Here is a 22,238-nt window from a genome sequence, read left to right on the forward strand (position 1 = left end):
CAAATGGGGTAAGCTAGCTCTTCTTCTTCTAGAACTAGAGTGTTCCAATCATCAAAACCTGTGAGGACTGGATGTTAGCTGGATTGACTCAGGCAAAGGTTGGAGTGCATTGAATTATGTATATTCTCCAGCTTGTGTTGGAAGCCTTACTTTTCTTTTCTTTGCAGTGATGCCAATTTTCTGCGAGTGCATCCCAGCTGTGGCCCTCATACAGTATTCAGGTGGCAAGTAAAACTCAGGTATCGAATTTTCTTGAGTTCTTCTGATATTGCCAGTTACTACAATGACTGCATTATGTTCTTAGAAACCATTAACAGGCACGAGGTCTAGTTGTGGCTTCATAACAAACCCATCATCTTTCTGATCACCATCTCTTTTCTGTGGCATGAACACCAGCCTTGGCTATACTACATGTTACTGGTCAGCAAAGCTATGGACTTGTCCCAGTTGGATTTTATAATTGTTAGTTTTGCTTTGGTCTCATCATCTCCTCCCCAACTCTGCAGTTCTTCTCTGCTATTTGAGTGCAGCAGTGTTCATGATCGAAGCTCGTCAGAAATGAAATGCTGAGAGCAGCAGGGTGATCACTAGCCTGGGACCTCTGCTGTTAGGAGGTTCTTTTTCTTTCCCCATAAAATGGAATGAATGAATTGAACATTCCAGAATCAATCACTTCCATAATGTGCAGAAGTCCTTTGCTTTGTTGGATTGTAAACCTGATGTTCTCTCATCTCCTTGTTCCATCCTATTGGTTTGTCATGTAGGAACCTCATAGAGCCAGACCAGTGCACGTACAACTTCACTCCTGCCCGCATTGACATCTGCTTGAAGAAACGGCAGAGCCAGCGCTGGGGGGGCCTGGAGGCTCCAGCAGCACGAGGTCTGCGCCTTGACTTTTCAGAGTTCACTCTATTGTTGGGGTTTCTTGGGCTTGGCAATGTGAGGGGATTGTGGGATTCCAGGGAGGCTGATGATTCTGAAATCACCACTTAATCAGGGAAAGGAATAGCCTGCTCTCCTTGAATCACTTCATTGCTTTTAGGTGGGGGTCAAGGAGAGGGCGGTCATTCTTCTGAAGTTGAGTACCAGTCCAGTTAGTTCAATTTGTTAGCCTGGTTTTCGACGTATTTCTGTCTAATATCAGTTAAGAAAGGAATTGGAATGGTGCTCCTTACATATCAGCAGTACAATAGCATAGAATCATAGAAAATTGAAGTTGGAAGGGGCCTACAGGGCCATCAAGTCCAGCCCCTGCTCAGTGCAGGAATACAATCAAAGCATATCTTCCAGGTGATTATCCCAAGTTTTTTCTTGAATGCCTCCAGTGTTGGAGCACTCACCAACTCCCGAGGTAAATGGTTCCATTGTCGCACTATTAGGAAGTTTTTCCTGATATTCAACCGATATCTGGCTTCCTTTAACTTGAGCCCCATTGTTGCCTGTCCTGCACTCTGGGATGAACTGCTTGTCCGTGGTGCTGCTAACCGCAAGCCCCCTTTTCCCCCTTTTTAAGGTGCAGTGGGTGGTGCAAAGGTTGCCATGCCAACAGGTCCTACCCCCCTGGATAAAAGCCAGCAAGGAAGTAACCAGCACCCTCTGTCTACCAAAGAGGAACCACGAGGAGGTGAGAAGGAGAAGCCACGAACGGAGGACGGTGGCCTCGATGGTGTAGCTGCGCGGACCATGCCAGAGCATGTGCCCGTGAAGCAGGAACCCCTTGTGCCCTCGGTGAGAACTCACACCTTCTGCTTGAGTTTCCATTTCCAAATCTGCTGGGTCCTTAATGCAGCCAGCAAGCTGACTCTTGGGGAAGGGTGGGGGTGCAAGCAAGTCAAAGCTGCTTGGATTTATATGGGTTGGCGTCTTGCACAAATGGGTTAAAATGGCTAATCTGAGCTATATGTAATCTCCAGAATATAACATGGCCTGCAGGTTTGGAAGTGTTTCTGTCTGGTAGATTCTCCCCCAAGTTTCTGAACCTGGTGCCTTTAGAAAGACTTGGGTGTGATGCCGCCATGCAGTCGTAGAGCTTTTCCTTCCATGGCCCAGAGGAAAGGAAACTGGTTAGGAAATGACATTGCTTTCAACTCCTGTTTCCTGGGTAGAGAAGGCTTCAGGTTTTGTCAGTGTGCTCAGAAGAAAGGCAATAGAAAGCTCATATTTCTTCCTTTAAAGTCTTGTCTAAACTGGGGGCAGTAAAGGAGCCAAGAAAAGTGCAGGGTAATTGCTGGGTTGGCAGTGTTAGAGTGGTCTGGCCACAGAAAGAGTTTCTGCAGCCAGGGTTGTTGATGGCCTGACTGGGCTGTGTGTTCTCTCTTTCACTTTGCATGTAACTGCACCGACCCATAGTCTGTTTGGAGAGGGTTTTTTGGTGGAGAGGGGAAGCTTTCCTTGAAATCTATGCATTCTTTTAGCAGCTCCCTCTTTGTTTCCCTTTACATTGTGCAGAGATCAGCACTGAGAAACTTTGCTGTTAACATACAGAGTGTATAAGATTCCAAATCTTGCAAGGAAAAGTCTTTAGGCAGGCTTTTAAGCAGTAAGTTGTCTTAGGAATTCTATGACATTTCACACTTTCTCTGCAACTTATACTTGAACCCACAGGCACGTTTAAACATGTTTATGAGTAATCTGGGCTTTCTCACCAAATTACTCATAAACATTTCAAAATCCACTTATAGGTTCAAATATGGGCTGCAGAAAAAAGATGGCATGCCATAGAAATCTTACCCTCAGTTACACCATGTATTTAAATCTTTTGTTTTATCTGCTGTGAGCCATCTTGGGTTCCCTATGGAATAAAATAGAGAGACCCTGAATTGATGCAGAACATTAGCCCAAGAACTGCTCGATTGGGTCCATCCAGCCTAGCCTTCCTCAACTCTCTGCCCTTCAGTTAGATTTGGTCATACGTATCTCCCTTCATCCTAAGCTGAGGGTTCTGCCAGTTGAGGATGATATTTGCTGTCCCAACACATTGGAGTTCGAGTGCAAAGGCTGGATTCTGTTAGTGGCCAGTAAAATATTCCCAGTAAGGCTTCTGAGGAGTGGCAAAATGGCATGATCCGTCCCTAGCTTCATGCAATTGGAGTCATGTAATTGAGCAGGCCCCATCCTCCACTGGATGGGTGGGTTTTTTTGCTGTTTGTGTCACTGACCTACACCTAAAAGAGGTGTGATGACAATAGTGTGCTCTGTGTGTGTGTGTGTGTGTGTGTGTGTGTGTGTGTGTGTGTGTGAGAGAGAGAGAGAGAGAGAGAGAGAGAGAGGCTTGCCAACAATCGAAGCTTGCATGTTAACCTTTAGAAACCTGTTCCTTTCCAGCCCAAGCCCACATGCATGGTCCCACCAATGACTCACAGCCCTGTCAACAGTGAAAGTGTGGAAGAGGAAGAAGAGGAGGAGGACAAGAAGGTGTGCCTTCCAGGGTTCACAGGGCTAGTAAACCTGGGCAACACTTGCTTCATGAACAGCGTTATCCAGTCTCTCTCCAATACCAGGGAGTTGCGGGACTACTTTCATGGTAATCTGCCCCTTGGGCTGGAGAGGGGGAGGTACCTTTGTGTGTGCTCTGCTCATCCCCCTTTTGGTTTTTGGGTCACTGACCAGAAGATGTTGCTGCAGGCCTCATCTTTCTCTCCCCCCCCTTTCCATGTCTCCTAGATCGGTCTTTTGAGTCTGAAATAAACTACAACAACCCGCTGGGAACTGGGGGGCGCCTGGCTATTGGTTTTGCTGTGCTGTTGAGGGCCCTTTGGAAAGGCACCCACCATGCCTTTCAGCCTTCCAAGCTGAAGGTAAGAGATCCGGCAGAAAGAAGCCTATGCAGGGTTGGGAGAGTTGGTTTTTAAAAAAAAATAGTGTGAGGCCTTCCTCATGACAGAAACACTGCTTTGGTGGACAAACACTAGCTTCTAATGCTGTGCTGTCATCCAGGGTGAAGACCCTGTTGGTTATGGCTAGTGCAGAAGACCCTGGGTTCATATGATTGCCTAGATCAGCCAAGAAAGAGCATTCAGGATGAGACTCGGCAGGTTGGAGCAGGCCCAGTGTTCATAATATTAGAGCATGAGAATGAGCATTACTGTGGCCCAGGGAGAACAGATTAGACTTCATCCCAAATGTTCTTGGAAGAGCATCACTTTCCTGTCTCCAGTGTGTATGAATGGCGGCCATGTACTCCTTGCCAAGTTCTCCTTTGTGGGGGCAGGGGGCTGTTGACAATAAGATCAGAACTCAGCTGCTTCCTCTCACATTGGGTGGTTTGCTACTCACTGACAAGGATCCCTTGTACAGAGCACCTGAGGGATAGCTATCCTCAGGATCCACATAGCCCATGGATCTGGCATCTGCCTATTGTAATGATTAGCCTTTTGTTAGAAATAAATTAGAAAACAGCTGCAGTCAGTCTCTGTGGCTTCTTGGTCTTGGCAGGGCACACTCCCGACGCCAGTCACCCCTCCTACAGCTTTAAAAGTTCCTTCGGATGCATTTACTTCTCTCTTGATTTTTCCCCTCTTGACTCTTCTGGGGATGGAAGGGGTGAGGGGAAATAACTGGCTGCACATGTCATCCAACCTCTTTCTGTAGGCAATTGTGGCCAGCAAAGCTAGCCAGTTTACGGGCTATGCTCAACACGATGCCCAGGAATTCATGGCTTTTTTGCTGGATGGGCTACACGAGGACCTGAACCGCATCCATAATAAGCCCTACACAGAAACAGTGGACTCAGATGGCCGGCCGGATGAGGTGACTCTTATTACAGAAAGGGCATTATAGGAGTGGGGCGGGAAAGGGGGCTAGCCTGGCAAGAGAATATATTGATTATATGTTTATCTGTGGAACTTACATGCCAGCTAATATAATTTCTAAGCAGCTGCTCAGCTTTTGTTCTTTCGCTCCTGCTAGGTTGTGGCAGAAGAGGCTTGGCATCGGCACAAAATGAGGAATGATTCCTTCATTGTGGACCTCTTCCAGGGCCAGTACAAATCTAAGCTAGTGTGCCCTGTGTGCTCAAAGGTAGAGTATTTACCTTCAAGTTTTGTGTTTTCTTTCTATCTGTGAGAATCCTACAGGGTCAGATGTCTGTATTCACAAATACATTTTCCCTGCTGGTTGTGAGATGAGTGGTGGATGGGGGTTGGGGGTGGGAATAGCTTTAGCCCTTCAATGTGATGCCAAGGCTCAGTTCATGGTCATTCTGCATTTCCTTAGCTTGTATGCCTCCATTCCACTATCTCTGTGGCCGTCAAGAGCTGTGGTCCTGCTTTCCTACTGACATGTTTTCTGAGCTGCCTCATTACTCAGGCCAGGGCCTTCTAAGCCCAGGGTACCCCTCTCTACTTCCTCCGTGATTGACTCATGTGCCCAGCACAGTATATGAATTCCTCTGAGTAATGACTGATGGCTGTCTCCCTTACTTGCAGGTGTCTATCACGTTTGATCCCTTCCTCTATTTGCCAGTCCCCCTTCCCCAGAAGCAGAAGGTGCTGACAGTTTATTACTTTGCAAAAGAACCCCATAAGAAACCTATCAAGGTAAGAGTCCAACTTGCAAAGGTACATGTCGTGAATCATTTTACGATATAAATAATCCTAGATTGTAGCTAGCATGTCTGTTGCAGGCTCTAACACTTTCAAGACTAAAAGGTTTTGTTTGGCATAAGTTTTGTTCAACCACAGACCCTATTTAGACGTATCTGATGTAATGGTCTGTAGTCCACTAAAGCCTGCACCACATAACAGATGCTTTAAGATTCTTAGTTATTAGTTCTAGGTGGGTGTCCGTGTCAGGAGAAGCCTTATTTGTACTTCCGAGGACTGTTTCAATAGAGTGTAATAGCAGTGCGAAACTGTCTCTGAGGGCCAAACTAGATGTGACAATGCCAGTTCCAGGTGTTTCAACCAAGGTGTACCTCAGTCACATAGAAAGCAGGGCTAGGAAGCAAAAACAGCCACTTGTTAGAAGAGCTGTATCCTCCTTCTTGCTGCTTATTTCCTCCTTGTTAGATACCTGCACTGAGTTGGTTGGCCTCAGCTGAACTACTGGCAGTGAGACTGATATATAGATAATAGTATCTTGGAGTTTAGACCAGTGGTTCGTAACCTTTGTTACTTGGATGCTTTTGAACTTCAACTCCCAGAAACCCCAGTCAGGACAGCTGGTGGTGAAGGCTTCTGGGAGTTGCAGTCCAAAACTCCTGAGTAACCCAAGGTTAAGAACCAGTGGTTTAGATTTTAAGCTTGTGTCCAACTTCATATCAGTCTATTCCCTGTTTTCTCCATAATAGTGACATGTCCAGGTTTAAACTTAGAGCTGTCACTCTTTTGTTAATAACATGTATCGTAGTTACCAACAAGCCTGAAAAATGCTGAGAAAGACTTCTTCTCTACAGTGCCAATTCTGATACTGCCCCCTGCAAATATTTACAAAAAGGAAAAAAAGCAAACTATTTAGACTTGATAGAATGGCACAGAACTGGAAACAGCCTGTTGAAATGCTTTAAAATGTTCTTTAAAAGCAACTAGAAAGGTTACTTTGCACACCTAAAAATTATTTTTGCAATTTCATTACAATATATTTACTGTAACTTTGTCATTACTCCTTGTATAACTACTAGTTAGTCAGAAAACAACTGCTTGTAGGTTAACTGCATTGCTTCTAATTTGTTTCTTCCAAGCTCTACTTTTGAGAGTACAGTAGTGCCCCGCTTGACGATGATAATCCGTTCCGTTAAAATCGCTGTTAAGCCATATCATCGTCAAGTGAAATAAAAAATCCCATTGAAATGCATTGAAAACCGGTTCAATGCATTCCAATGGGCGAAATACCTCATTGTCTAGCGAAGATCCTCCATAGGGGAAGCTATTTTTGGTCGCTGTCTTCCCGAAATAAGTCCGGAAAACAGCGGGCCGCCATTTTGAAAACTGTTTTTGATCCTCGTAATACGAATCCAAAGCAGGGAACCAATCGCCGTGAAGCAGATTTTCTCCATTCAATCATTTTGAATGCGATCGCAAAAAACTCATTGTGAAGCGATTTTGTCATGAAGCGGGGTAATCGTCAACTGTAGTATGTAAAGAATCGGGATTTTCAGGATGGGGGGGAAAGCATGTTTGATCTTGGCAGCTAATGGCTACACCACCTGAAATGTACTCTCACCCCAATATTGCTCTTTTCCAACAGTTCTTGGTGAGCATCAGCAAGGAGAACTCCACTGCCATGGAGGTGCTTGACTCAGTGTCCCATAGCGTGCGAGTGAATCCTGAGAACCTGCGCCTGGCCGAGGTGATCAGCACTCCTATACAGTCCTAATGGCAAACTTTGGGTGGTTTAGTTTCTTGTATCTGAATCCAGCTTGAATTGATCTCTGCTTAATGCATGTTTGTCCATGTCTTCTTTTGTAAGAATACAAGCAGGAGCTCAAAAAGGTGAAAGTTGTGCCACACTTGGAAATGATTTTTCAGACATTTGCACAGACTGCAACACTGCTACTTTTTGTGAATTCTTTGCCCCTTTTCATAGCACATGTCTCCTCCCTTGATCTAATCTGGCCAGACCTTAGAAATCTGTTAGCTGTATATGAGACCAGTGAGGTTGGCAGCCTATGTTTTTAGCTGAAGGGTTTCGTCCAATGAGCTGCATTTTTTTCCAGACTCTTTTAGCAACTTAAGTGGGTTCCCTAAAGCTGCAGCATCCAGAGTTTCTCTTTTATGGCAGTACATAGAACCCTATCTGTCCTTGGGTTATCTCAACTTATCTTCCCCCTACTTCTTACTGGAACTTACGTGTGTACACATTTTTTACTTATCAGTAGAAATGCCAAGCCATGTAGCAAATGTCCTGCTCGACACTTAATTTCTCTCAAAGCTCCTCAGAGATGAGCCATGGGACCTCTTTACCAAGCAGCATTCAGATAGTGTGTTTTCTCTCTCCTCTCCCCCGGCCCCCGCCATTACTGGGCAGCTATAACCTATGCACCCTTCTCATCCTTTACCTTCCTGACAGTTAAGAAACCAGACTTAAAAGTGGCACTCTGGGAAACTGCCCTGACCATCAGCATGTTCCTCTTAAAAAAATTTGCTCCCAACTCCTTGCTCCCTTCTCGCCTCACCAAATTCTTCATTAACTTCACTATTCCCACGGTCTTGGGCTACATTGTTGCAGCAGGGCCATTGCCAGGAATTCTTAAGATGAGGGTTGAAGACAGAGATTTCTCTCCTTTTCCCTCCACAAGAAAAGGAGCAGGTCTCAATGAGAAGAGAGAGAGGAGTGGGGAGCAGTTTTTTAAGAGGAATGTGCTGGAGGTCAGGGCCACGCCACAGTCATGAGGCATATCCCAGAGATGCATTTTTAATGGTTTCTTAACTGTCAGCATGGAAAAAAGCTGAGAAGAGTTGCATAGGTTAGAGTTGGCTCCCTTTCTCTTTTCCCTTCTTGCTGTGGGCCTGAATAGGTATAATTTACAAAAGCCCCATCATGTAGATCCTTACATAGCCAGAAGCTTGCCATGAATGAAGAGAAGGGAGGTATCAGCAGGTTTCAGAAAGTTCCAGGATTTGCAGAAGTTAAAAAAAAGTGAAAAAAGAGAGAGAAAAACTATTAGAGAGGTGGGGTCAAGCAGTTCCATGAGGACTGACCATGTTCAGTGGGCATGGCGTGCTAAGGGGGCTTATAAATTGAGGGAGGGGTTGAAAAGGGGGGATTAGATAGAATATCACAGAAAATGGCATATTTGGCTAATTGGAGTACTTGGTTGCAACTTATTTTTTCACTATTGTTTTATTTGATTAAACCAGTAGTTTATATAGATCAGCATTCTGTCTTGGATAACATGCAAAGCAAATCTTTGTCCACTGTTTAACTACTAGTTAGAGAGGCTCAGAAGTCTGCTGTGTAATATTTGGTGGCAAATATTAATAAAGCAGCCCCTTTTTGGAGTGGATTTCTCATCATTTTTAGAGCCCCACCCCCAATGTCTTGTGACAATAAATTCCTCAAGTTAACTGCTTTGTGAAAGGACAGTGATCAGCCAGGACCTTACCTGTTCCTTTGTTTAGGTGTCCAAGAACCGCTTCCACCGCATGTTCCTGCCTTCCAACTCGCTGGACACGGTTTCTCCCGCAGACCTTCTACTGTGCTTTGAGGTGCTTTCTCCAGACCTGGCCAAGGAGCGTGTCGTGGAGCTGCAGGTTCAACAGGTAGGTGCCTTCTATAGAGATGACAGAAATGAGGCAGACCAGAGCTGTTGACAAAAAACAGGTGTGTTGGGTTGACTTTGAAGCCTCTTTTGCATCATGGGGGAAAAAACAAGTCTGTCTAAGAGGGCCATTGGTTTTGCCTACCAAGTGGGCTTTCTCTGTTCTTCTCAGCGCTCTCAGGTGCCCAGCATACCCATCACCAAATGTGCCGCCTGTCAGAAGAAGCAGCAGTCAGAAGAAGAGAAATTGAAGCGCTGTACTCGGTGCTATCGTGTCGGCTATTGTAACGTGTAAGCTGTCTTCCCTTTCCTAGAGGCAGGGCCTGTTTTATTCTTGGGGTCGAGGCAGGTGGGAAGAGGGCATGTTGCTTCTGTATGAGAATGGGTTTTGTGTGTGTTTCAGAATGTGTCAGAGAACGCACTGGTCTGACCACAAAACTTCGTGCCGCCCTGAAAACATTGGCTTTCCCTTCATCATCAGCGTGCCTGAGTCACGTCTCACGTATGCACGGCTAGCCCAACTTCTGGAAGGTTATGCAAGGTAAGATGTCCCAAGGATTATCATCATTCTTGGGCAAACGGGCAGTGATTCCTGGCTCATAGCAGACTTTGGCTGGGTGGTGGAGAAAAAAGCAGCATTTCCTTTCTGAGTGCCAGCCCACAGTTACTGTTCTGACACTGAAAGGTTACATGCTCAGTGGCTTTTTCTTTCAGGTATTCAGTCAGTGTATTCCAGCCCCCTTTCCAGATGGGCAGGATGTCACCGGAACAAAGCTTGCAGCTCCAGCCTGGTGAAAAACAAGAGCCTTTGGCCAAGAATAGCAGTGCTACGGTGGCATGTGCTGCTGCTGCAGCAGCTGCAGTTTCTGCTGCTGACATCAGCGCCACCGCAATGGAGTCAGGAGATGGTGCCAGAGCCCCACACCTGATGCCAGAACCCCAAACATCTTTCATAGCCCCTGAGCTACAGCCTGAGTTAGGAGATTCCAGCTCTGTGAGAAGCAAGGTACCCACTGGAAGAAGCTCGGGGCTAAGTTTGGATTCAGGCTTTTCTGAGACTTCCTTGGACACACGGTCTGAGAGTTTCCTGGAGCTACCAAGAACCTCCAAACCTGAAGGTAAGCAGTTGACCCATTGTGGACTTGATCTAAAGTCGCCCAGCTGTTACTTCCAAGGGGTTCCTAACAATTTCTGTTTGCTGCTTTCTGGTGGGACTCTGCTGCGTTCATTTACCAGGAGCTCATATTGTACATAGAGGACAAATATCTATGCAGTTCGCATACTTAAATTCCATAAGGGGGCCTTAATATTAAGCAACTTAGTAAGGTTAATACAGTAGTACCTCGCTAGACGACCCCGCTGTACGATGAATCCGCAGGATGGTGACTTTTTTGCGATTGCTATAGTGATCGCAAAATGATGTTTCCTATGGGGGATTTTCATTTGACAACGATTAGGTCTGTGCTTTGCGAACCGTTTGTTCACAAGACAATGATGTTTTCCGGCTCCGCAAAATGGCTGCCCTGTGTTTTCTGGACCCATGCTTCGCAGGGCAGCCATTTTAACAGCTGATTGGTGCTCAGAAAATGGCTTCTCTTATGGGCGATCTTCGCTGGACGACGAGGTATTTTCCCCACTGGAACACATTAAATGGGTTTCAATGCATTCCAATGGGGAAACTGTTTTCGCTGGACGATGTTTTCGCTTAACAGCGATTTCAGGGGAACGGATTGTCGTCATGGTGCGAGGCACCACTGTGTTTTTTGGGGGGGGGTCCCCTTTCTCCCTTGAAGTCAAAAATAGAAGGTTCAAATTGGCTTAGGGAAATAATTAGTTCCAGATGCAGGTGGCCTTGTTTGGTGTGAGTGGGTACTTCTGAGTAGCAGAGGGCAGCCTAGTTGATAAGAAGAAATTCTTCCCCTGATACAAGGCCATTTACCTCTTCCCTGTGGTTCTCAAAGTCTCCAGCTGTCTTTCTGTACCTTTGGTGTGCTGTAGCCCATAAGCTGTCCCAGCTGTTACCTTTCATCTGTGTGCCAGACTGTGGAACGGCTGAACCAAGAAAAGAAAGGCTTCATGTCAGTGACTATCTTTTCTGCCTGTCTCCAGCTGCCATTCCTGGTTACCAGCATCCAGCTGAAGGGCTAAGTTCCCACATTACCCAGTTCTACATCACCAAGATTGATGCAGCAAACAAAGAGCAGAAACTGGAGGATAAAGGTGAGGGTGAAAATGTAGGAACTTGGTGTTCAGAATATAGCAATATTTTTTTTAAAATAGCATTGCCTTTTGAATCAATTTGCAGAGAGCGTTTTTCTGTGCTGAGCGTGGCTAAGGTGTTCAGTGAATGCCTAATAGACTTGGACCAGTTGTGGATTGTCTCCTGAGCTCTGAAGACAAATTTTTCATCTTGGCTAGTAGCCTAGGGACTGCACCTCCCTCGAAAAAAATACCAAAAATCAGCTGCATGATCCACTGTTGCAATCAGTGGCCCAGCTTTCCAGACATTTTTTCAGCCGTTTAGCAGCTGTTTATATTTATTTAAAGTTATTTGTACTTGTTTATTTCTGAAAATTGTTCACTGGTTTCATTTTGGTTTAAAACTCAGGCTCTATACCTTAATCACTGCAAGTGAACAAGGAAATCTTCAATCAGTGTCAATTAGCAATTGTTCAGTATTTCTTATTGCAGGACTTGATAGCTAGGGACTATTTAGGCATCAAAGAATCACAGCCCCTAACTTTGAGTCCTGTAATAGGAAATAGTCACCAGTTAAGGCTGAAACTACATGGTCAAATGCTGCAGGATTTGCTGTGGATGCAAAACAGCCATATTTTTAATTGGCTTTTAAAAACACCCAGCGAAGGGGCCATACAGATCTCTGAAGGTAAGTTGTTCCACAACTGAGGACCCACCACCGAGAAGGCCCAGTTCCTTGCTTTTTCTTTCCGGGCCTCTCTCGGTGTTAGGCCCCTCAGTCGCACCCCCAGACTAGATCGAGTGAAACGGGTAGACTTTGGTGTCTATCTCTGCAGTATATATGTGTTTGTATGTTATGGAAAACTGTCAGTTTCTCATAGTGCTGTGCAACACTTTAAAAATCCACAGGGTTTACAGTGAATTATAAAAAGAGAGCCAGAGATCGGCCAAGGGTGCGATCAGAGGAGGGGAGCCGCTGGCTGTGTGGTGGATAAAATCACCTCACGTTGAGCATCATATCCCCTGTCCTTTTGGAGAATGAAACACTAACCACATAAGGAAAAGTCTGTCCAAACATCTGTGGCTTGAAAAAGAGGAGAAGCCATTGAAACAGTCTATGGTCTCTGTGTAATCATCTAATCTGAACAGAAGCGTAAAATAGGCTGTGAATCAAGTACACATTCAACCAGTGTAGTTGCAGCCTAACTCAGAAACGGAGTGATTGAAGACTTGCATTTGAAGACGTCTGCATTTAGTAAAGGTAGTACAAGGGTTTAAAACCAAAATAGAACCAGTAAGCATTGTTTCGTCACTGATTAATTTAAAATAACTAAAACTAATTTAAAACAGCTACTGAAAAGCTGGTAAACTAGGAAATCATGCTATAAATTTTCAATGGTGGATTTTGGGAGGTCTTGAAAATTAATATTAGGGACAGTAAGAAATGATTGTCAACAAATTGTAGGTGTAAGTCTATACAGAATGTTTTTTCATCATTCTGGTTGTGGCAGAGAAGAGATCAGCTATGCAGAGTCTCAAAAACCTGGAAATTTCATTTGGGCATCTAATTCTTCCTGTCCCTGACTTGTCTACTAATCCAGTGGGCACTGCCATGTTTAGAGGCTGAATTCACAAGATACTAATTCATGTGCCAGTATCAAGGTTACATGGAATGCCAAGAGTTATCAAAGGGAGTTTTCAGGCCAGCACACATTGTGGGGAATGGATACACCTTATTGAAAATCAGAATTCCTAACTGCACAGCTGGCATTGCCTTGTGCCACACAGTTGCAGAAATAGATAGTGGGAGGAGGTCAGCATGTCTCTTCTGCAGTCTCGACATTATCTCGCATCCCTCTTCCCTCATGAAATGCTGTCATTGTTAGTCACTCTCCTATCCGTTAACCTGTGCAGTGCAGCTTACATCTCCTCTTGGCTGGCTGTGGAATGGGGGGGATCTTCTCTTGATTCTGGTTCCTCAGAAGTTGTAGGAACACTGTAGTGCATGAACTATAAAATAAGAATGTATCATTGGTACTTTTGTTCTGCATACACACAGGCCAGCATCTCTCATAGTCCTTGGAATATATCCCCTTTATTATTTTGCTTAAACCAGAGCAGGAAAACTACTTCTCTCAAGCACATTACTTTGATGTCAGTTCTAGCCTGATGGGAAGGAATGAGTAACACCATCTGTAAACATCTGTCTTACAGATGATACCCCACTAGACCTTACAGATGACTGTTCTCTGGCCCTGGTTTGGAAGAATAATGAGAGGATGAAGGAGTTTGTGCTGGTTGAATCTAAGGAGCTAGAGTGTGTGGAGGATCCAGGCTCTGCAAGTGAAGCAGCCAGGGCAGGACACTTCACCCTTGAACAGTGCCTCAACCTCTTCACCAAGCCAGAGGTGTTGGCTCCAGAGGAGGCCTGGTAAGGACAGAGGTTTGGGGTGGTTTTCTTTGTGGACTGGGAAATCCCAGGCATGGGAACTACAACTAAGTTCCAGTTCCACTCATTCCTCACAAAACTGCTTCCAGGCTTCGTGGAAGAGTTCTGTATCTGTCCTCACGTTAGTAAGTGGTGGTAAGAGGTAGAGCGTTTTGTCTCTCGCGTGCTAATGATGCTTTCTCTCACACTTACCCAGCAGCATCATATAGAAGCCTTTTTCTAAACCCGTTGATCTCAGAGATCTGAATGCTGCTGTCCTCAAGGAGTGCAGCAAAACTGGGGGGGGGGGGCAGAGAGCATTGGCTCCCCTGAAATTAGTAACAGAAAATGCTAACCTTCCTGCATCCTTTCCTATAGGTACTGTCCAAAGTGTAAGCAACACCGGGAGGCATCTAAACAGCTCATGTTGTGGCGCTTGCCCAATGTCTTGATCATTCAGCTCAAGCGCTTCTCCTTCCGCAGCTTTATTTGGAGGGACAAGATTAATGATATGGTGGATTTCCCAGTCAGGTAATGCACACTGTATGTTAATTTGATCCCAACTATTCTGTCATTTGAGCAAGTGATGTTTTCCTGAGCAGCAACAAGCTGTTGATCTGGATCAAACATGATTGCAGAGTTTGGTCCCTGTCCTTAATTCAGAACTGTATAATGCATTTGTTGCTGAGGCTGTACAGTCCTCCTGTGAACCCTCCCGCCACTGATACCTGCAGTCTGTCTGGTACAACAAATTGAGTGCTGTAGCAGACTCTTTTAATGGCCTTTGTACCATTAAAATCTGGCTGAGAGGGACTTCTTTCAAAAAAAAAGTAGAAAAGGAGCATATATGATACCTTGTAGATGGTGCAGGACATTCATCTTTATTCACGTACTTCATCAGATGTATCTGAGGGTCAGGTGTAGATCCATTGGTCTTCTAGTTGCTTGGGGGGAGGTGATGAAAGAAGAGGTCATAGTCACCATCTTTTTGGACCAAAAATTCACCAAAATCATGTTGGGCTCTTAAGAGTTTTTACTGAGATGTGACCACAGCCTGGTTTACACAACAGAAAATGTAAATGATGTCCTTTGCGGTATGTGTCTGTACCGTGGAGGCATTCTCCTGTTTGTGATAACCATGTGGAGCTGTCTTGTACTGTGTCGCACAGGATCTTATCCAGTAGGACCTACTCTTTTCCTCATTGCCTGATCTGTTTAACTGGAGGTGTCAGAAACTGAATATGGGGCTGGAAGAGTCTTCTGCCACTGTGTTCTGCCACTGAACTGGAGTCCCTCTCAGTACTTCAGTTTGGGTAATAGCATTGCCTATACTAAACTATTGCAATAGGCTGAGTTGTAAGTATACAAGCATAGAGGATTTCCATATAGGATTTAAATGCAGTTGAACTCTGGAGGCTGAGTTACCCCAAGAAAGGAATGATGGAGATGGAATGATATTGCTTCCATGCCTAAGTGGTACACAGTATGGAGCTGTCTAACCTTTTCTGTCTTTGTCTTCAGGAGCTTGGACCTGAGCAAATTCTGCATAGGCCAGAAGGATGAGCAGCAGCTGCCCATGTATGACCTGTATGCAGTTATCAATCACTATGGGGGCATGATTGGTGGGCACTACACAGCCTATGCCCGGCTGCCCAATGACAAGAACAGTCAGCGGAGTGATGTGGGTGAGTAAGGATGGAGGTATTACGTTGTCCAGTGACTGTCAACACTAGAGCCTGACTAGAAAAGAAGCCATGGCCTTGAGTTTGTAAGATCTGAGTAGAGTGGCACTTTTGGAAGTCACTAATTGAACATGGTTGCCATAAGTCAAAAGTGACTCAATGGCTGCAAGACTACAGTTGGATGAGCATTAAGAATGATGTGTAGACGTAGGAGAGCGAAGAACACTCCCATGATGCAGTTGGGAGGCTGAGATGGGAAGAAGAGGTGATAAAGAGGCATCCATGCCTCCATACTCAGTGAGAAGTGCTTGCTTTGGAAGATTCTGTGCTTACAGCTTTCTTCCTTTTCTTATGCAGGCTGGCGGCTTTTTGATGACAGCACAGTCACCACCGTGGATGAAAGCCAGGTGGTGACCCGATACGCTTATGTGCTCTTTTACCGCCGACGGAACTCTCCTGTAGAAAGACCCCCACGAGGGCCACCTCATTCTTCAGATGCTCGAACTGACTTGGCCCCAAATGCAGAGGCAGCAGCCAATCAGGTGAGAGTTTCTGGAGGAGCTGTGTGTCATTCTATATGTCCATCTTGGTGTGTCCCGTTTGTTGGAATTCTAGAATGACTGACTGTATACTGGAGGAAGTAGCTTCTAGTTTCCACCACCACATTGGTACGCTGGATTGGATCAACAGTTGCATCCTAGGAAAGTGCATGAGCTCAAGGCAGTTGTGGCAAATCCCAATTCAGAAAGAGACACACATGTGTATATTCTTCTCTCAGGAAAAGATACAGTACACGGGTTTAAAGAGGGCTGGATCACTATCTTCTTCGCATGGAAGATGAAAACCTTGAGTGACAATGACAAGCCTTCAGCAAAATCAGCTGATGGAGTTGGGTGCCTTTGACTGTGTCTACTCAGCATCAATGTTGACAGGCGTCTTTCCCATTTGTTCCTATCTCCCTCCCCATCCGTTGATATAGCAGAGACTATGCAGATGGCATGCCAACAGTGAGCTCACTGGCATTTTGCCAGCAATCCTGGCACAACCAGACAAGAACCTCTCCAATATGAATATGGCTGGGATTTCTGGCATGTTCCATTACTCTGTTATCATGTGCTATCATGGCCTTCTGCTCAGGAAGCCATCCTGGGGAAAGAGTCACACTGTTTTGCATCCAGAGCTGTACAATGGGACATGCTGTGTTGGTCTGGCATTTTTTGTGCCTCCTGTTGTGTCTCCAGGAGCTGGGCAGTTTGGTTTATGCATGGCATCCACAGTGGTTTGCTAGGCCTGGATGCCTGGCAAGCCAAGGCTAATAGGAACGGCCACATAACCTAGAGAAGAGCAGCAGACAGAGACTAAGCTACTCAAAGAAGCTGCCCGAGATTAAGCCAAGATTCCCTTTGTATTTGTGGACTTTGGCAGCCAACCTCTGTGGTGAGGCTGGCACTTAACTCCAGCTCCAGAACCGCCTTCGCCAAACAGCTTTAACTGTCAAGTTTGTGAAGCAGCAACCCTTGTCCGCAAATTCAAGGAGACCAAGTGAGAGAAATGGTATGGATTCTCCCTTCTTTTAAAAATCTCATTCGAAAATCAATTTTATTGGGTAACTGGTTTGAGTGGTTGTGTTGAACATGGAAAAACAGGTCTGTGAATGGCTACCCTTGTTTAATTCCTCCTCTTCCTCCTCATTTGCATCTTTTTAACTAAAGAAAAGGGAAAGAGAAAAAAGTGGCACAATTGGTTGTCGTCTCATGGCTTTTCACTGTGCCACTGTTGATTAGTTGTCATCCCGACAAAGATCCTCTTATTCTCACCTGCAAAACACTTGGATGTGATTATCACCAGATCCTCACGTTCTCATCAACAAAAGTTCAACTGCGATTGGCCGTTTATGAACATTCCTCGTGTTCCCACCCAATGTGACTGGTTGCTCAACTGAATAACCTTTCTGCACACAAGAAAGCATGGGCTGTGTGATTACTTGGTGACTGAGTCTTGAAAAAATTAAGCTGGCATTTCATACTTGCATACTGGAAAAATGTCCCCAGAGCTAGCCAGCATGGATGTCTCGCTCTAACAATTCAGGCCTTACCCGATACCATCTCAAGGCTTGCAACCTGCTCATTCTGTCTCTGGGAGGCCTCTGTATCCAAGCATGGTCTGTTGTTGGTGCCATAGCAAGGAGGTTGTGGGAAAATCTATGGGGCCAGAAAGTTCAGCAGTGGAAGAGGTGCGCAGGGTGCAGACAGTTCTGGGAAGGGCCAGGGCAGAGTGTGTGGGGATTTGAGGGGTGTACCACTATGTTCTCAAGTGCTGACGCAGGTTTCCACATCGCAGGCTTCTCTGCTCTGGCAGGAACTGGAGGCTGAAGAGGAAGCTGCCAGGATGAGGAGCCCTTGGAGGTCTTGTAGCCGAAGAGCAAAGAACCTTGCCTCTGAATGTCCTGATGAAGGCCATGTCCGATACATTGTCCTGGGCACCATGGCGGCTATCGTGGCCCTCTTCCTGAATGTCTTCTATCCTCTCATCTATCAGACCCGTTGGAGGTAGCAGCAGCAGCAGCCGCACCAGCAGCAGCAGCAGCCACAGGGCACCAGGAGGGGGCTTAGAGGTAGGGGGCAGCCAGTGTATTGCAGCCTTGGCTCGCCTCCATTGCATCTCTTTGGTGAAGGGCTAGGAAGCTCATCACCAGATAGGTGCACGAAGACACTCTGTTTCACCTCAACATGGAGAAGATGCCAAGTCCAGAATCTCCTCTCTTTTCTTCCACTTGGATGACTACTTGGCTTGTGACTGGGAAAAGGTTCTTGATGGCTTGGCCACTTGGAGTACCATAATGGAACTGACCCTTTCCTAGACGGCTTTTCTAGACTTCAGTCCATTTGAATCCAGGCCTGGTAAATGTATGTACAGGAACTCCAGCAGAACCCTCTTATCTACAGATATCTCTCACTGGATGGTAATACGTTTGTGCTGACCATTCTCTGCCTTGGGATAGCTTTTCAGCCCACCCAACCCCTTCTCTGGTGCCTAGTATTTGAAGATTGTGCCAGCTTTATGAGCTGAGTATGAGTGCTGATCACGGAAGACGGACCATCTTTCTGAATGGGAATCTGTTCTCTTCCCTTTTGGGAAGGGACAGTGCAACGCTCACTCTTCAACCTGAGAAGATTAGATTCCTCACAGTGAGGCCACCAAGTAAATCACAATTGTCCTCCTTCCCCCCCCCTTTTTTTAACAATGTCATCTTTACATGTTTTGTCTTGGCACAAGGCTCACTTGAATATAAGGTGTGAAGGAAAGTTTCTCATGTTGTTCTTCTCCATCTACCCAAACGTATACAATGCTAAATGTTAAATAGCACAAGGTTCCAACTACAGTACAGAATACAGCATCTTACATGTATCTCTGTTCCTTCTCTCTGTGGATGCCTGTGTGTCTGTACACACAAGATAGTAGAAGTGGGGGGGGGTCTTTTTGGACTCACAATTGTATGGCCTTGTATTCTTTTAATTCAGCTCTGCAAGCTATGGTTCCCTATAGGCAACACAGGATCCTTCTTGTGCTTCTAATCTAAATCTAAAATCAGTTCTGCACCAAATATCCTGATGTGGGCCCTTGGTTGTCTTGCTGAGTTTAATTTTTCCCAGGACCCTTCTGTGGCATACATATAATTGCAGCTGGTAGTTATTATTGCTCATGTGTATTATAAATTTAACAACATGCTACGCATCGATCTTGGCACTTTCAAAGAGGGATTTCTTTCTGTTTTTGTGGAAAAAAGGAATGAGATTTGGCTTTGCCGCCAGTGCCAACACTTGAGTTATCTTTGTTGTACTGCAGGAATGGGCACTTCCAGGCCACATAGTGCCAAAAAACACAGCCTGATCCATGCATTGTTCTGGTGGGGGTCAGCTCACACTGAGGAGGAAAAAATCCCTGAGTCATATATACTCTGCCAGCCTGGTGGATAAAGGCATTCATTGTGCTTTGGGAAAGCTTTCACAATATTTATTTATTGTATTTAATAAATCTAACCTGTTCTAAAGAAATATGGTCAGACACCTTTCTTTTCCTGTCTGCCACTCCTATTTGATTTAGCAGCCCCTTTAAAATTAGCTAAAGGATCCTGTGAGTCTCTGCCTCTTCATGGACATCTTCCTAAAGACTCACAGGCCTGATGCTGGTTCTGTTTCTTTGTTAGAGGGGCTGGGGAATGGCTTGGTCTGGTTCTTGTATTGTGAGATATTGCTATTAGAGAAGAAGGCAATAGAGAGGCCATAGCTGCCGTAGAAGGGCTGGAACAGAGCTCTGTGTGAACCTAAAGATTGCAGAACAGTCATTTAAAACTGAAGTGGTTAGTCTGGCCATTGTCTCATCCAGAAGAAAGGAAAACAAGTAGGAATGGGGCAAGTGGGCACAGGAATGGAAATGTGGGGGCATTCTCTCTGGGAAACATCTGGGAAACATCTGGCAGAGTCAATGGAGCATGGGAAAGATTTCTGCAGGAGATCCATCCAGGATTTCTGGCAAATGGCAAGTTGTTCCTCCCCTCTTGAGACCACTAGGTGTGGGGGGGGGGAGGCTTTGGCCTTGCCCACTGCCAACATAGTGTCCCTGACAGATTGTCCACAAGAGAATGAGAGGTAAGGATTTCCCAGGATCTAACTTTAAATTTTTTTTAGCTATAAATAATACCTTAGAAGGGTGTGGACAACGTCTAATGAGTTCTATGAAGTCAAATGAGAGACTTGGCAAAGCTTCCAGTCACTAGAAGGAGCGTTTGTACTGCTTAACTTTTTGTTCCACTCCATATTAATAGAAGGAAGAATATGTTATATACACTGAGCTAATATGTCATGCAGATTGAAGAATTCAGATTTTCTGAGTGCAGAATTCAGGGAATTTTGCCATAGGATTCTGCAAACAAATTTTGGAGAAGATTATGTGCAGCCCTAATAGCAGACCATTTAGGACTGGGTGGAAGAGAACTCTAGGTAACGGCTATAGGTGAACTGTATTTCACAAACTCTTTTGTCTTTCAAAGTAGGCACCCATGCTGCTTGGCTTGCCAAAACAATAACCTGTAGTTATTGTGCCGCAGAATAATTAAAAGGATAAGAGAAGCAAATACGCCATTTTTTTTAACAAAGCTGGGGAGGAGTTGTATATGTTTCCAGTGTAAGAAACTCTGTGCCTTTTTTTTAACCTCCCTTCTAACACTTTGTTCTGTTTATAGGGAATTAGTTCACCGCCCTTTGGACCCAGCCTGGCCCCTGATGTTGCTCCTGCACTGGCACCGGAAGGGGTTGTAGAGCATCCCACGCCATCCTACAGCAACATGGAAGAAGTTGACTAAGGCATTCTACACTGGGGTGGGGTGGGGTGTACATAAGAAGGCTTTGTTTTGTGGCTCCCCCCCCCCACCGCGTCCTGGCGTACCCCCTGCAGTGGGAAGGAGGAGGAGCTGCTGTGACCTTTTCTTCAGCACTCAAGCACTTTCTGCTCCACCACGTCCTCCTCCCCTGCAAGCTGGGAAGGTTCCTTTTGTGTCCCCTGCTAGCGGCGGCTCTATGCCAGCATGCAGGGGGAAATCCTTGAGCCCCCAGTGCAATCCCCAAAGCTGCTCTTCTTGCCCTAGAGGCTCTAGTTTTGTCCTCTGTCTCAAAGGCAGATGAACTGTGGTGAGCCTTGAACACCTTCTGTTGCATCCGTAACCTGTCGTATGGGTGGGGCTGGGGGTGGGGTCCTTGGTGTCTGCCCCTAAGGGGCCTTCTCCCAGTTCACCATACCATGGGTGCCTGCTTAACAAACTTCCACGGTCCCTTTTTGCCTGCCCTTTCCATTCTCTCCCAAGTCTATTCTTTCTTGGTCTTCTAAGCTCAGGACACATTTTTGGCTGTAAAAGCCTTCATTAGGGAGGTGTACATCTCCTTATGTCCTTTGTTCCTTTGGCTTTTTTAAAAAATGGGGGCCCCTTCACCAGCATTACCCAGTCTGACAATTAGGGGGAGGGGGGCCGTTGGTTGGCACCTCCTTGCCTTTTTCCTTCTACACAGAAGGCCTGGTACTGTGGTTTGCTCTACAGCATGCCTTCTCCCCACGCGTTGTTTCCCCCCCCCCAAATAATATGTTCGGTTTCTTCTCCCTTTGCAACTTCCTTGGGGTGGGAAACCACTGCCATCATCACCTCTATTTAAGTCTTCAGCTCCCTCTCCTTTTTACCCATGCTATGACTTGCTGTAACCAAATGAGGCCCTTCTGGAGACCTCTGTCTTGCTCTCTCTTTGTATAAAGTTGGTGTTTGTCTTGGGTCCTGAGTCATTAAATTCTACTCAATGCTGCTTGTTCCTGTGTCTGCGTGATTCGTCTCTACTAGCATGACCCCCCGAGCAGAGAGTTCCAGACTGGAGATTACCATGAATTGATAAAACTGCAACCTGAATCAGGACCTGCATCTTTGCTGTTAGAGTGAAAAAGGATTGGATGCACAGTTTGTTTCCTGTATAAAATGTATGCTAGGCTGCCATGAGCTCTTGGCATGAGGAAAAGTTGTTCTCAGAAGTATCCCTTTGACTCTTTTTCCCGCTATGTGCACACTTGCTTAAGTGTACTGGATTTATGCCATGAACTACTGTATGCATTCCATTATTCAGAGATACCATGTACACCTGACATTTGCAAGATTTAGTACTAATTATCATGACAAATATTTTGTTGGCAAATC

The 22,238-nt window shown here is 45.6% G+C and overlaps 1 protein-coding gene across 10 annotated transcripts in view; it reads left to right on the top strand.

The window, feature by feature from the left end:
- Positions 1-21,855, top strand: part of USP19 (ubiquitin specific peptidase 19) — a 39,618-nt gene extending 17,763 nt beyond the window's left edge. For 5 of the 10 annotated variants that reach the window (XM_072989290.2, XM_078388797.1, XM_020795397.3 and 2 more), the window contains 19 exons: positions 168-239; positions 765-880; positions 1,514-1,728; positions 3,325-3,523; positions 3,664-3,797; positions 4,591-4,749; positions 4,909-5,019; positions 5,427-5,537; positions 7,186-7,287; positions 9,060-9,200; positions 9,372-9,490; positions 9,603-9,740; positions 9,914-10,317; positions 11,309-11,419; positions 13,613-13,829; positions 14,205-14,357; positions 15,348-15,511; positions 15,866-16,050; positions 17,849-19,563. In XM_072989290.2, coding sequence (XP_072845391.2) covers positions 168-239; positions 765-880; positions 1,514-1,728; positions 3,325-3,523; positions 3,664-3,797; positions 4,591-4,749; positions 4,909-5,019; positions 5,427-5,537; positions 7,186-7,287; positions 9,060-9,200; positions 9,372-9,490; positions 9,603-9,740; positions 9,914-10,317; positions 11,309-11,419; positions 13,613-13,829; positions 14,205-14,357; positions 15,348-15,511; positions 15,866-16,050; positions 17,849-18,061 — 3,064 coding nt within the window. In that variant the 3' untranslated portion in view covers positions 18,062-19,563. Of the gene's footprint in view, positions 1-167; positions 240-764; positions 881-1,513; positions 1,729-3,324; positions 3,524-3,663; positions 3,798-4,590; positions 4,750-4,908; positions 5,020-5,426; positions 5,538-7,185; positions 7,288-9,059; positions 9,201-9,371; positions 9,491-9,602; positions 9,741-9,913; positions 10,318-11,308; positions 11,420-13,612; positions 13,830-14,204; positions 14,358-15,347; positions 15,512-15,865; positions 16,051-17,848; positions 19,564-20,750 lie in introns of those variants that run through there. The other 5 variants (XM_078388796.1, XM_020795401.3, XM_078388799.1 and 2 more) reach the window with 4 other exon arrangements.
- Positions 21,856-22,238: the final 383 nt, after the last annotated feature.

Source organism: Pogona vitticeps, chromosome 2 (genome assembly GCF_051106095.1).
Source record: "Pogona vitticeps strain Pit_001003342236 chromosome 2, PviZW2.1, whole genome shotgun sequence".
NCBI lineage: Eukaryota > Metazoa > Chordata > Lepidosauria > Squamata > Agamidae > Pogona > Pogona vitticeps.